Source organism: Falco punctatus (assembly GCF_963210335.1).
Source record: "Falco punctatus genome assembly, chromosome: 9".
NCBI classification, from domain to species: domain Eukaryota; kingdom Metazoa; phylum Chordata; class Aves; order Falconiformes; family Falconidae; genus Falco; species Falco punctatus.
The window spans coordinates 30,732,703-30,747,179 of record NC_137589.1 but is presented as its reverse complement, the minus strand read 5'-3'; the positions used below and the strand labels follow the sequence as shown (position 1 = coordinate 30,747,179).

Sequence of the window (14,477 nt, the reverse complement as noted above, 5' to 3'; positions counted from 1 at the left end):
ATGCAAGAAGGCAGACTAGATGTTGAATGTCCTTTGAGCCTTCAGCTTTGAGTGTGGACGAGCAAGTAGGGGCATAGCTTAAAGCTGAGGCAGTACATCCTGCAGATGACCAACAAATCTAACTTTTTGTAGGACAGAGAATTAAGCCCTTAATTTTAGCACCATGTGAAGTTGACTTACAAATTTTATTAAACCAAACCATATTTTAGTTTGGTATCTGGTTGAACTTGTTTATTAGCAGGGCAGATTGGAAAGACATTTTAAAGAAATAAAATTAACAAGTTAATACTGCATAATTAATACTCACTAATAATTAACATGCACTACTGCAAGTATAGCGTGTGGTCATTTCCCAAAATAAGTGCATCACAAAGCTTGTTTTGCGCTCCCAGCTGATACTATGTGTGTTGGTACCAGGCAGCCCCACCCAGACTTACATTAGCAATTGGTACAAATACATCAGTTGAAGAAAGCATAATCTCCCTGAAAATGGCTTGTAAGCACAAAAGAGCTGCGCTATATCTTATCATTGGATTGAGGAACATCAGGAGGCAATTTTGAACTTTCAGGAGGTGTCAGTTATTAGCCAGGACATTGATCAAGAAATTCATCAAGGGGCTGGTATGTCTTGGAGGTGGCTCCCCTCACACCTGGTGTTGAGAGTCTCTGCATAACTTAGGAAGGGATTTGGAAGTGATGTTTGTCCTTACCAAAAATACGTGGGGTTGGTTGCCTTCTGCAGGCTGCATTGCAAGATGTTTTGCTGAGCTGGAGTCTTAGAATGTGGTGTATTGACGAGCTCATGCAAACAAGGAAGGGGGAGTAGATCTCTCTGAAATGCAATGGGAGATCCCCTTCCCCAGTAGGGATTTGGGGCCTACAGGAATATGTACTTTTCTTTAACCCAGGCTGGGTTCTTTCCACTCCATAATCCTTGCCTGCAGCCCTTGGGAGGGATGCATGCTGAAGAAGCTTCAATTCATTAGTCATCCTAAAATGTGCTAGTAGTACAGCTGGTCTTGCTGGAGGTGCACTGTTGCATATATTTTGTGTTAGTATTGCAGTATTACCCTTCCAAGTTGCACACATAGTCACTAAATGGGATGTTTGGGAATAAATTTTCAGGCCGTATAAGCTTTTGTTAAACCATAGCATTCCAATGCTGTAATTAGTATGTCAGCTAACAGACCTATCCAAAGACTTATTTACCATCCAGGCTGTTTTACATAGCAAGAGCCATGCTTTTGTGATCTCTGTTTATTTTTTATGGCAGTGCCTAAGGCCCAGCTGAGATCAGGGCCCTGTTGTGCGAGACATTTAGGCCTTGTTTCCAGAGAATAGAAGCCTACGTAAGGGACAGACAAAAGAAACACTGTTCAGATTTGAGTGGTGGGGGAGGGGAAGGGAAGTAACTAAGACTTGGAAACTGGGGAGGGAAAAAAGCCCTCCACAAAAAGAATTGATCTGGTTCTTAGTTCCCTTGCAGAGGACTCCTCAAAGCTGGACCAGCTCCCCAGCAGTAGGACCATCTTCTTTCTCAGCTTGCAGTGAACATACAGCCTCTGTGCTCCATCACTGACCTTTCCCAAAATAAGAAGGGGAAATCAGTGCATTCTGAGGAAAAGGGGGGGGGGGGGGGGGGGGAAGAGGCCATCAATCTGCCAAGAGTGAGATCCTGAAAAGTACAAGGTTGCAAAATGCCTGAACTCAAGGTTCTCTATGACATTAGCATTAGAGCGATGGGGGAACAGCAGCTGCCTGTGTAAAGAAAGGAGGAGATACACGGGAGGTATCGCACTTCCAGCGGAGTCTGGCTGGGGCACTTACAGGCAGTCCAGCGTGTCCTCTTTTGGTAGCCTTGTAATGGGGAGAGGGAAGGGTTTAATCTTGCGTGCACTCACAGGGTAAGCTTAAGTGACTCCTGTTGAAAAGATAAACACTATGGCTCTATATCGTCTGTCTAACAGGTTTAGGTAATCCCTTACTGTGCTGCATGTTTATTTTAAATGGTGCTGCATTGTATAATGCCTGTGTGGTTGTAATGGAGGGTCTGCAATTCTCAGCTTTTTGCCCAAGGACAGCATTACTCTTGCCCTTGTTTCATGGTTGATTTATTCCTAATGGAAAGGAATAAGCCTCACAATGATATATTTATCTTGTCTCAGCTCTGTGAAATGTGTGGAGATTGACAGCTCTTCTGTATCTCACATCATTAATTTGCCTTGCTAACCTTTATTTAGCATCAGAAGATCAGCCTCACTGATTATTGCCAGCAAATCTGCGCTTAGTGCCTGCTCTGGCTCTGAATAAGCTTGAAGAGATGGAAAGGAGAGTCAGAAAATGAAAATGTTTAAATATTCTGACTTTGACTTACTGTACACTTAACAGTGCCTTCCTGGAGGCAGGTCAGCAACTGAGGTTGCCAGCAACCCAGCCTTTCTCTAATAAGGTGTTAATAGGAACGTTGCTATTGATGTTCCTGTAGTGCAGGACTTACTGAGGCATTCCTAGTCTTTCCAGGCAGAGTACTCTGCTCTGAGTCTAGGCTGCCTTTCCAGTCTGTAAGGAGCAACAAAGCCTAATAAGTATCAGTCTTTAAAGTCAACGTCCTAGGCGAGACAACCAAGCAAGATGCAGGGAGTTGATGTGCTTACTAACATGTAGCAAAAACCCTGCAAAGGTGCTTGAGCAAAGTGTGTAGCCTCATTATTCAGAGGCCAAGCAAGAATGAGTAGAACCTAATGCTTAGTTGTCTGTGTGCAGAGTATTTTTTTGCAATATAAGAGGAGTGCTTTTTTTGCTGCAGCAGGGGAAATAGGCATCTTATCAGAGGTTTTTGCCTCAGTAACTTTCCTATATTCACCTTTTCATGCTGCTGAGGCACCTTTTTGTTAGAGCTGAGGGAATCAGATACCCCAGTAATTCCTGCTTGCTTTTTGAAGTCTATGTGGATGAGCTCAGTTATACCCTTCCTCAAGGTGAATGTCCTCTTCTGTTTCCACCTGCACAGGCTGTTCTCATTGTCTGGGTCTCCATGATGGAAAAAGATAAAAGGCAAGTCTTTTTCCCCATGTTTTTTTTTTTTTTTTCTTTGAGTTTTCCATAATCTTCTCAAAATGAGGCCAGTTCAGCTTTTTGCTGAACAAAATACAGTAACAAGTCTTAAGTTTCTAAATTCTAGAGAAGCCTGGAAGAACCCTTCAGAAAATCTTGAATTGGGTTTGTAATCTTTTCTGGGGAGTGTCAGTGATACTACTTGCCCACGTTTGTCCTTGTTCAGTACAATGTAGTTCATTAATTGGCAGCCCACTAATGCACCGGCTGCTCTTGTAGCCTGCTATTCATCACTCTGGTGCTCATTTCCGAAGCTGTCATTTCCTGCAGCCTTGTGCAGGCAGCTCTTTGAGGCTCAGCTCCCAGGGTCACTGCAGAAACATGGTTTGAATGGAGCTCAGGAGAAAAGCAATGAAGCCATGTCGGAGGGAGAGCAGAGCATTCGGTTTGGCTTACATCAGTATTTGTGATAACATACCATCTGGGCTACAATCTTGCCAAATCTAGCTAATAAATAGAGCTGGACAGACGTTGTATTTTGACGGCAGAGCTTCAAGGAACAGCCGGAATATGGAAATAGCAATTTGTGAGGTGGTTATTCGAGTGCTGAAGAGCAGTGCTGCTCTGCACACTGTCCTGGGCACCAGCAAACTGAGGCATCTCAGTTCCTTTAGCAGGAGCACTGGGGTTCAGAAGGATCCCATAAAATACATTTGTAAGAGGCAGTGTTTTAATCTGGTGGCTCAGCTGTGCTTCAGACTGAACTAGTATCCCTGTTTGGTTGCTTTACCCTCTGATTCCTGCTGGATATAGTATAGCCTTTATTCCTTGCTTCAAGCTCTTGTCCAGAGTTGTTCTGTTCTGTGATGAAATAACCAGTCTGCTTCAGAGGTGGCAGATGTATTTATGGCTGAAATATGGAATTCCTGTATGATTTTTGACTCTAGCACCTGGAATGGTGTTTGGTACTCTCCAGTCCACAGAGTCTCTTTTTCCTGATTCTGTGTGGTGCTGAGGGTTTCCCAGTAAGCAACTGACACCACGTTCTCTACAGACTTCAGAATAAGAAATTAAAACAAAAGTGACTTTTGTCGATCTGTGCAGGAAGTAAATATTGGCTATTCTCTGCTGCCTGTGAATGCTGTTTCCTATCAGCTGGGGCTGGGGGTCTGTAACTTTTTTAAACCACTAGGAAGTAATTTGTAATCTTTGGAAAAGATTACTATGAGGCCCTTTTGAAAGCTTATTCATGTTTTCCTAAAGAAAGCTTGGACACAAAATGTGTTTGTTTTAAGATTAAGTCCTGTGAATGTAAAGGAAATTACTTGTGAGCTGGACTGTTGCACCCTGTTGGCTGACCACAGAAAACACAACCCCACAACTGGTGATGACTATTAGAGAGTCTCCATTGGCAACTCTGGCTGAGCTCCCCATGCCCGTCAGGCGGAAAGCCATCTGTTTGCATGCCTTTACTGTAATCAGTTGTTTGTGGTTCTGGAAAATCTGCTGCAGGAGCTGGCTGTGCTGGCATAGCCTTTCTGAAGGCAGTGGGTTACTTGTCTGCTGCCACAGGCCAGGTTTGCCAACCTGATTTCTGTACATTCTGTGCTGGAGTCCTCCTCTGTCCATGCCCAGCCAAACCAACATGTAGCTGGGAGCCCTTGTAAATTACTGATTTTTTTAATTTTTTTTTTTTTGTAAACATGGTGCCTACAGTATCCCTTTGGCAGGTTCATTAAAACCTCGGATCTATAAATTGCAAACTTTAAATGATGGGCTACTGAGAAGGAAGTGGGGGAGGGTAGGAGATGGATTTATCATTCAACTTTCCTACCTAAGCTACACCTTCCTAACAGTAGAAACACTGAAAGAGATACAGGACAGAAATCCTTTTGGAAGCAGAAGATGAAGGACTCTAGCCTGTAATCGAACATGGAGGAAGGAAAGTGCCCCATGAACTCAAATGATCAGGGAAGCTGTACTGAAAGACATTAGTTGCAGTCAGTATCTCTGCTGGTCGACTTCTGGGACCCACTGCAGTAAAGAAACTTTGGGGAAAAGGAACGAAGAAAGGAAGATACTGCCCAGTGCCACTTGTTGCCTACAGAGGCTTAATGCACATCTCTTTATACTGGCTGTTAAGTGTGTGTGCCCTCTAGCAATCTTAACTTGCCTTGTGGTTACTAAAATCAGAAAGACTTCATTTTTGAAGGATGTGTGTAAATCACTTCCTAAAACAAAAAAATTGCAAGAAAAGGTGAAAATTATACATAATGCAACCAGAACTTGACATCAGACAGGAAATTCTGTTTCCAAGCAGATCAAATGAAAAAGAAAATTTGCGATCAGTAAGCAGGTATTTTCTGTAATAACTGAGCTGATACTGTGGACTGGATGGTAGGACCATTCTGGCCTGTATACCAGTGCAAGTCTGTAACCTCTTGAAAGCCACTGGGCTATGGGTAGACCTTGTTTTACTCCAGTTACTGTACAGTACTCTGTGTTCACAGGCTAACAGCTGCAGCCAGGCTGCTTGCACAGTACAGCATGCCCACCTAAAGATGGCTTTGTTCCTTCTCATGATTGATGAGGTATTTCCTCTGAGTAAAGCACTCCCTCTTAGTTTCTTTTGTTCCCAAACTGAACAAAGGCTGTGAGCCACAAACACGTTGGGCTATATGGAATGCAGCTCACATTGCATACACAGTTTCACTGTTAGGTGTTCTTGAAATCAAGTAAAGCCGGAAGGGAAAAATTATTTTAAATTTATTTTTAGAAGGCATGAGGATGTTTGAGTCTTGGCAAACCCTTTTTTGCAACTTCTTGGGTGCTGACTGGCCTCTAGAACTGGATGACTTCATTGCTTTGTGGATTCTCTAAGTTCAGTGATCTTGGGATGCTGGCAAGCACCTTGGGCATTGTTGGTTGTGTGTGTTTCAGAGTTGGCCATGGTCAGGTTTAGCAAATGATGCTTTCTTCTGCTTCTGTCTTGGGGAGCCCAGGGTACGTGACAGTTTAGGGGAAGCAGGTGATGTGGAGTGTGATGGGACTTGATCTGGGATTTACAGACAATGTCCAAGACTTTTCTGTAACTATTAACATAATAAGTAGTGCGTTTCCTCCCTTGCTTTAAGGACACAACTTGTGTAATTTGTACTGGATTATGATGGCTTTGTGGATGTACATGCGAATTCTTGAAAACGTGTTTGGCAGATTCTTTCATTCCAGCTGTGTCAATACACAAATCTGAGGTCCTTTTTCAAACAGGGAGGGGAAGCCCCTGGGTAACAATTTGGCCATAGCAAATAGCTGCAGACACAGCAATCGGAGTTTGTTAATTATCAGTTTGTGTTACCAGAACCCAAAGTTAAACTGTGTGCTTTACGTAAACAACTCCCTACATACACACATGCACACAAGTCACAATGGTCATAAGAGATAAATATGTACGTATTTTGCTGAATGTGCACCTCTGGCAGGCTTGTCACCTACTAGCTTATAAGATTTGAACAAATACAATAATGTATTTCCTAATTGTCTGATACTCTGAATATCCATCGTCTCTACTAGTGATGTAACCAATAAAGTATTAGAACTGAGTTGTATATTATCCAATTTTCTCTTTTCCCATGAACTTTTCCCATGTTCTGAACACTTCTGCTTTTTCCAGAAGTACAAGGAAACGTGGTTCCAATCACAGTAGAAAACTAGGGTAATATGTATTTGAATCAGAGGTCAGGGTGTGAATTTCCACATATATACATGTGTGTTTATGCATATAATGTGATGTGAAACTAATCCAAGCAAGCTAGATGTTTAAGCCAGAATCTGAGACACTTCGGGACTGTATCGAGTACTTACGTATACACCTAGCCAGCTGCTTTTGGTCCAGAAAAAACCTGTGTGGCAGCAATAACTAGGATATTTATTCACATGTAGTGGGCCCTCTGTGCCAGCTAGCTCTGCAACCACAGGAACTGGAGTACAGCAGCAAGGGGATATGCTAACAGCGCAGCTGAGAAGTCTCCATCTACCAATGCCACAAGATTAGTAGTAGGGGTGGAGGGAGAAGACAGACTGGAAGAATTAGGATAGCAAATCCATAACCATATAGACTTGAAACAACTAGTTGTCTTAATAGCTAGTCATTGCAGGAAAGAACTCCATTCTTTTTTTCATACATTACAGCACCGAACTCTGACATTCACTTCTATTTTCCTTGAACTCGGTAACACCTAAAGCAGTGCAAGGAATGCAATTCCCTGTGCTGCTGCGAAGTCCTAAGCTTTTGCAGTTGCTACCAAATATTGGTGGAGAACAGCAGCAGTGGTCTTGGCTCTTGACCATTTGTTCCAACTTTTAGCTCCATAAGGCAAAGTACTCTTCTGTTAATAGCCAAAAAATGATATCAACAGAGTCCAGCCATCCAGAAGTCCCCACCTCCTGCTCCCCATCTTCTCCCTCACCTCAGGAAGCCACCTTCTCAAGTGTTTTTTTCGTCACCAAATTAAGCAAAAAATGATGCAGCCTGTACTCTGAGAACACAACTCAGCTTTCAGACCCTCTCTAAGAAGGGAAAGAAAAGTGTTTCCTGTGGTACTCCATGTGTGCTTTGGGTTGTCGGGATTCCTAAGTGAGTATCCTTAAGGTTGTGTTCCTATTATGTTTCTGTAGGGACTTCTGTAAATTTCAGTTGAATGCTAGAGCAAAGCACAGGAATGTGCAGCCTCTCTTCCTTCTTCAACATGTTCTTGCTTCACTAAATACTATAACTATTTCTCCAGTTTAAATATTTAGGGTAGTTTGCTGGGCAGAATGTAGCCTATGGCTGTGTGACTGCTGTTGAACAGCGGTCAGGTGTGTGGTTTCTAATGTATGCCCTGTTAGAAGTTGTGGCATATTTGGTACCAGGAGCAAAATGTTTGCTGCTTATTACATTTCAAATCTTAATTATTTGAAAAGCTCATGTTTATTAAAAAAAAAAAAAAAAGGCAGAGTTTTTGCATTTGTAATTCTTCTTTCCGCTTTTAGTCCTATGGTAGAAATCCTGTTTCATGACCCATGTGGAAGTTCATGCTGGGCTACAAGGAAATGAGTGACAGGTGTGATCGTTTTTCCTCTTTTCTTTCACCTGAGAAAGCTAGCAGCTCCACCCCATCACAGTGCTCAGGGGCTCTTGGGGTATTTCAGCAACAAATTTAAAAACCTCTTGGGGTTAAGCATTAACTTGGGATGTTAAGTTTTATTCCTGAGTTCTTAAAGCAGTACTCAATACCTAGAGTGCAACCCGTAGTAGTTGCAAGCAAGACTACAACCTTCAGTCTTGACTGTGAGAGCAGTTAGGAGTGACATTTGGGGTTGCAACACTTTGCAGAATGAGGCTCCCATGGGAAGTGGGGTTGCCCATGCAAACCATGGTCTTAAACTGGCTGTGAGGATCATGACACATGGTTGAGCTGGAACCCTAATATGTGGCCCAATCTGCTTTGGGTATGGCACATAAAAGGCTGAGAACCTGTGCTGTGGATCTTAATTGTGCTCAAGTAGGATGTCTGCCACAAGCACATCTTTCTTCTCGAGCATGTCTTTGTTTGAGCCCTACTTCCATCCTTAAAATGAGACAAACATTGCTTTGTGGTTGAGCGGTGGCTGCAGTGAAGTCTGCAGTGCACACAAGCTAGGAAACATCATGTGTTTAAAGAGAAAAGCTGCCTTTAATATTTCACCAACTTTAATAATTCATCCTGAGATGACAGCTTTAGTCTGCTGTGCAGTGACTCACACACAGACTTCTGTACCCCAAACTATAGTCAGCTCCATGCTAGAAAGACCTCTTGCATATATTACCATATTTAAAATAAAGATGGCTCTTCTGTGAATCATAAGGACAAAATGCTTAGAAATCAGACACCGACCTTCATAAAAATTCGATGCTTTCAACCCAGCACCTTTGCCAAGTGTGTGGGACTGAAGGAGCCTTCTACAGAAAGCAGAGCCAGCATGTACAGTGATAGTGTCTAAACAGTGTATGGACAGTGTAGTGAGTTTTTAGGAAGTGGGTGTGAGAATATGGTTACTGCATAAAATCCCTCTTGCAAAATGCTACTTCTGGTGCCTTTATATTTCTGCTTCTGCATATTCTTTGGAGGTCTGTTGGAGGCAATTATGACTGACTTCCTTTTGTGTATCAAATACACATGTACTGTGTAGGAAGAGCTCAAGGGGTGGAAAAAAAAAGCACCTTCATCTATGCAGCAATACTCTGACCTTAGCTTTTGCTCTTTTTTTTTTTTTTTTTTTTTTTTTTTTTTAAGCATATGACATCTCTGAAGGAAGATATTAGCTGTTGGCATGAAGAGGTCTGTGCGCCAGGTCTGGAAGTGACCTGACTGCATCTAGTACTGCTTTGTAGGACAACTGAAGTTACTGGATTAAAAAAAAAAAAAAAAAAAAAACACCCAACAAAACCGAGAGAGAGAGAGAGAGAGTTCCAAGGTAGAAGGACTTAAAACAGAGCAGCTCTTAACTCCAAAGAGCGCATGTCAAATGTACCAGACTGCTGCTTGAGCAGGATTTTTCTAAGACTCTTGAGAGGTAGAGTGTTTTTTAAGTAATTGTTTAGAAGACTGTGTAGTCCACTTATGCAGGAGAGATTCCCATTCCCTTTTACAGTGTTGCTATTCTTGTTTACTTTAGTAAAGTTCATAAATTGACAATCAAAGTTTACAGAGAAATTAATGGCTATGGGAGAATTAGAAACCACTGTTCAGCATGATCCTGCTGGGGTTTTGTGTGTCTATTTTTTAAAGAGAATTGTAGCATCTTAGGATTAGGCAGACTTGCACAGGAATAGCTAATTTTCCTGTTGTTGTGGAGAAAAGGATGATATTGAAGCATGGATGGGTGAGGATGCATGTAAACATCAACAAAACTTGCATATAAGATAGTCCTTTAGCTATGTTCTAGTAGTTTCCCATGGTGTGGGTTGTAGATAACACTTGCTTATTTCTTTTGCTTTTTGTAAAGCCTTTTGGGGAGAGGACTGGTGATGCAATTAAAAGCAAGAACATGATATTTAGAATCAAAGTATTTTTGTCACTTATTCATTCTCCAGTGTGACCATTCCATTTTTCAATCATCATCTTGCCATGTGTATGTATGCGTGGCAAGTGGAACCTTTTATATCTTGTTAACTGTTGTCACTCCATGCTGAAAATGCCTGAGAGTTATCAGAGCCTAGATGGACTCTGAGTGTAGAGAGATCTTGGCTATTGCAGGTAGGGATGCTGACCAAAGGGTCAACATATGTGGGGAGAAAATTGCACTCCTACCTTAAAAATTCATATTCTTGGATTAGTATTGAAGCAGGATTTAGAGTGATGCAGGAAAGCTGAGCTTGGTCTGGGCACAGTGGCTACAACTCCCTGTGTGCCTTCTGTGAGGCTCAAGCTTCCCTTGAGCCCTCATCAGGGATGAGGGCTGATGAGTGTCAGTCTAGACATCCATGCCACATGAGCTTGAGAGTTGTGTTTTGATGCCTGAGAGATAGGGGCATCTGTAAGGGTTAACTCAAGCTGTAAAGCACTGCCTAATTTTTACAGATGGTGTGAGTGCAAGAGCAAACCTCAGACTGGCTTGGCAATGCAGAGAGATAACTTTACATAATTCCATGCAGATGTTGCTGCAGAATGGTTTTAATAATGAGTTGTGAAGTGAAGCTCAACTCTAGCATAGAGGGAGAACTCAATAAATGCAATGTTTTGTTCTGTATTTCAAAAGGGAGTTTTCTAACATTTCTGTGCTGCTCTGTGTTGGGAAAGATGGCAGGGGAGGGGACAAGAGATAGCTTGCTCCATTATAGCCCTGGCTTTTTGTAAACAAAGGCCAGTCTGGCTAATTTGTCTGCAAACCATGAACCTGGGGTTGAGGGGTAAAACTGTGGAGGGACCAAATGGCAGCTGTCCTAATGCTTCTAGTGAGGGGATGGTACAGAGCAAGTACATCATGATCAGCTGGGCGGAGTTCTGCAGTTTGTGGCTGTCATGCACGGACTGCATTGTGGAACTTGTCTGCACTTCAGTCATTTTCTGGTAGGAGTGTGTCAGTTCTTGCACTGTGCTGTAATTTCCTTTCTGTAGGGTTATGGCTTAGATGTGCCATCGTAATTCAGATTTTCACCTCTTATGGAGTAAGCTGCCTCTGCAATGTTTGCTCAGCCACTCTGAGACCTTGCATGTCTTGCTTGTGAGCATCCATTTTTGACTTTTCTGCTTCTGGGAGGTGCTGCTGGAAGTTTCTCAGGCTTCTCAGTTGTTCAGGCTGTTTAATTCCTGTGGGCATGCTATTCCAATGAGCTGCATTAAAGCCTTTCTTTTGTCCTCCTGAGAAGCAAGTGTGAAATGGGAGAAGAGAATTTCAGAGCAGGGGCTGGATTTTTTTCTGAACCTGGACAGATGCTGCTGATCTCTTAGTAGTTGTGGAGCTTTCTCATTTATACTTCACCTTGACACACAGGGTGAAGAATGATAACTTTCATGAGCTGTGTGGCGATTAGAAGCTTTAATCTTAGTGATGGCTTGAAGAATCAAAGTAACTTAAAACTTCACTTAGACTGTTACATGCTCCGTCCACACATTGTGATCAATTTTGGTTGCGTTACTGGACTATAACCTACCTCAAATGTGACTTGGCCTCCAACTGGCACGTGGGATACTGTTCGTAAGGTCGGTGGAGGTGTGAGGCTTCGCTGCTGAGGCCTTTCAGGAGCTGGGAATGGCAGTAGGGAGGCACAGTGATACTGGGGAGGCACATGTGGGAGTGAGGGGCTGCCTTATAGCCGGGAGCCCTGTTCAGAGGGATGGTGGCTCAGCTACCCCGTGGCCCCAGACACGAGCCCTCAGACTCAGATGCGAGGCCATGATGTGTCGCAGTGAGCCAAACCAGAGGAGCTGTATTGCAACACGGGCTAGCACTGGGTCGGCGTCAAGCCTGTGTGATCCAGCCCTCCAAAGATGGTTTTACCATGGTTTGAGTTTGGCCCAAGCACACGCTTTTAAGTGTAGGCAAGTCCGGTTTTGTGCAATTGTGTTTAATTTCTTTCTGACAAAGAGTTTACATAAACTATTCCAGTCTAATTGATATCAGCTGAAAGAGCTGCTGACATTTTGTGCCTAATTATAAGTGTATGTTAAACTGTGTGTGCTACCCATGTCGATAAGTTACTAGTAAAATCAGGAACAACCATGAAGATGTGTTTTTGAAACACTGTGGCAGATCCTGTGTGTTCGCTGCTGTGGGCTTCGTGGCAGGAGAATCCACCTCCTGCTGAGGGGGAATAACTAAATTTAAACTTTCCAACCATGAGCCTTGTGAAGCAAAGTTTCCAAACCTCTGCTGTGCCAGAAAATGGAAAGCCATGTCTGAGCTATGAGAGTAAATAAATAGAGCTACCTAGCAGCTGTGCGGTGGCCAGCGAGAGGTTTGTTGCTTGGGGCACATTGTCTCCCAGCCACAGGCCCCAGGGAGGAGAACATGGCTTTGTAACTACTGTTCTCTGGTAAAATCTTCCGTGATGGGATTTGGAATGAACTTGGGTGACTTTTAGCATGAATGTTTGAGCATTGTTTCAGCAGGTTGCTGCTCTTTTTTGGTTTTGTTTAAAGGAAGGTGCATGTGGCATGGCGGTGGAGCCCAGTGACGCTGGGCCCAGGGGTGCAGCCTCCCAGCTGTGGGAGGGCGGCCTCTGTCACACAGCTCAGGGCTTTGCCCCACCATAAACTAACTAGTTTTTGTGCCCCTGTTTACGCACCAAGCTGGCTTGTCCCTGCCTGTGATGAGCAAAGGCAGGCATGGGAGTCTCCTGTGAAATCTGTTGGGTTTATGGCAGCCATTAAAGTCCGTAAACTGTTTTGAGGTGCATGTGCAGAAATAGCTATTTTCTCAACTCCCTTTGGGGAGGCTGAAAGAAGACTGGTGTCAAACAATAGCTTGTATTGTCCTGAGAAAGCAATTTGCATTATTTGGGAGGCTGGGACATTGTAGAAAACAACATAAATGGTTTACCTGCTTGGCTTTTTGTTGTCCTGTGTCTTAATTCTGCCTTTACCTGAGTGGAGCAGAATCTAGTTGTGCTCATATCTGAGAGCAGCACGCTCTTGGGTGAGTGATTCTACTTCAGTGGAGGATTCCATAAGTCAGTGTAGCCAAGCAAGAAAGCAGGCAAGGCTAGTTATGATTAGGATGCTTTAGGGCTGGTATTATTTAGGTCCCATATGAGCCAATAAAGAGGGCTCACCTATATTCTTATTTGTCTACACGTGGATGTGACCTAAAGGTTATATCTGTATAGTTGGTGAATACTCCACATTTTTGTAGATAGTAGTAGAAACTTGCATGTTTAGGCGCGAAGGCAAATATCTGGTGTTTATGGCCTGAAGTCACATTTCAGTTAGCTTTTCTCTCTTATTTCTGTTCTGTGCAGTACTTTCCAGTTTCCTAGGGCATTGAATTCAGGTCATGTTTATTAAACACCAGCTGCGATGACAAGTGTTCTAGAAGCACTTATTTTGTATCCTGTTTGAAATCTGTGCCCTTCTACTAAACTCTTTACTATTTCCATCTTTTGAGTTCTGTGATACCAAATTCTAATGAGGTAGCATTTGCACTATTTCCCATATGTTCACGTACGCATACACACACAGAAAGTGTTTCAATACTGTAGATGTATATGTCGCAAGACTTGCCTTGAGAAACTGAATTGGAGAGCTCATATCAGAGTTGTCATGGATAGAATACAGGCTTCTTAAAATAAACTGATGTTTGTGCCATTGCACACTTTTTTTACATGAGGCCTGTCTGCATGCTTGTTTACCACTGTGAGTATCTGATAGAAATGGTGTAATGGGACTAAACCCCTCTCCTAACAGGTTGCAGAGTAACTCAAACCCGCACCGAAGCTGCTGTACTGTACCGCCTTCTCAGTAGCATCTTGCTATTCTTCTTCTGAATGTTGACTGAGCAACTTCTTTTATTTCTTTTTGTAGGTTGGTGGTTTGTGAGCACAGCAGAGGAGCAGGGCTGGGTTCCTGCTACATACCTGGAATGCCAAAATGGAACCAGAGATGACTCTGACATCAACACGTCCAAACTTGGGGAAGGTATGGAAAGCTTTCTGTTGTCAAAGGGAAACTGATACTTGCTTTATGCTTTTGCCCCCATAGGAGAATGTTGAAAACTTTTGCTGCCACTTGTGGCTGTTTAATCCAGTGTAGTAACCTGCTCTGCTGTCTTCTATTAGCAAATAAACTATTGCAGAAGAAATTGGAGTGAAGTACCATGTCTGTAATCCCTCTGTGAGCAGCTTGGGCTCCCAGTGTGACAAAAGGTTCAAAAACTGAAATGATGCTCATTTTAATACCCTTAAA

At 43.0% G+C, this 14,477-nt stretch overlaps 1 protein-coding gene across 4 annotated transcripts in view; it reads left to right on the top strand.

The window, feature by feature from the left end:
- Positions 1–14,477, top strand: part of SH3PXD2A (SH3 and PX domains 2A) — a 272,067-nt gene that overhangs the window by 217,962 nt on the left and 39,628 nt on the right. For all 4 annotated transcript variants that reach the window (XM_080402560.1, XM_080402563.1, XM_080402561.1 and 1 more), the window contains one exon: positions 14,097–14,210. In XM_080402560.1, the coding sequence (XP_080258686.1) occupies positions 14,097–14,210 (114 nt within the window). The remainder of the gene's footprint in view (positions 1–14,096; positions 14,211–14,477) is intronic.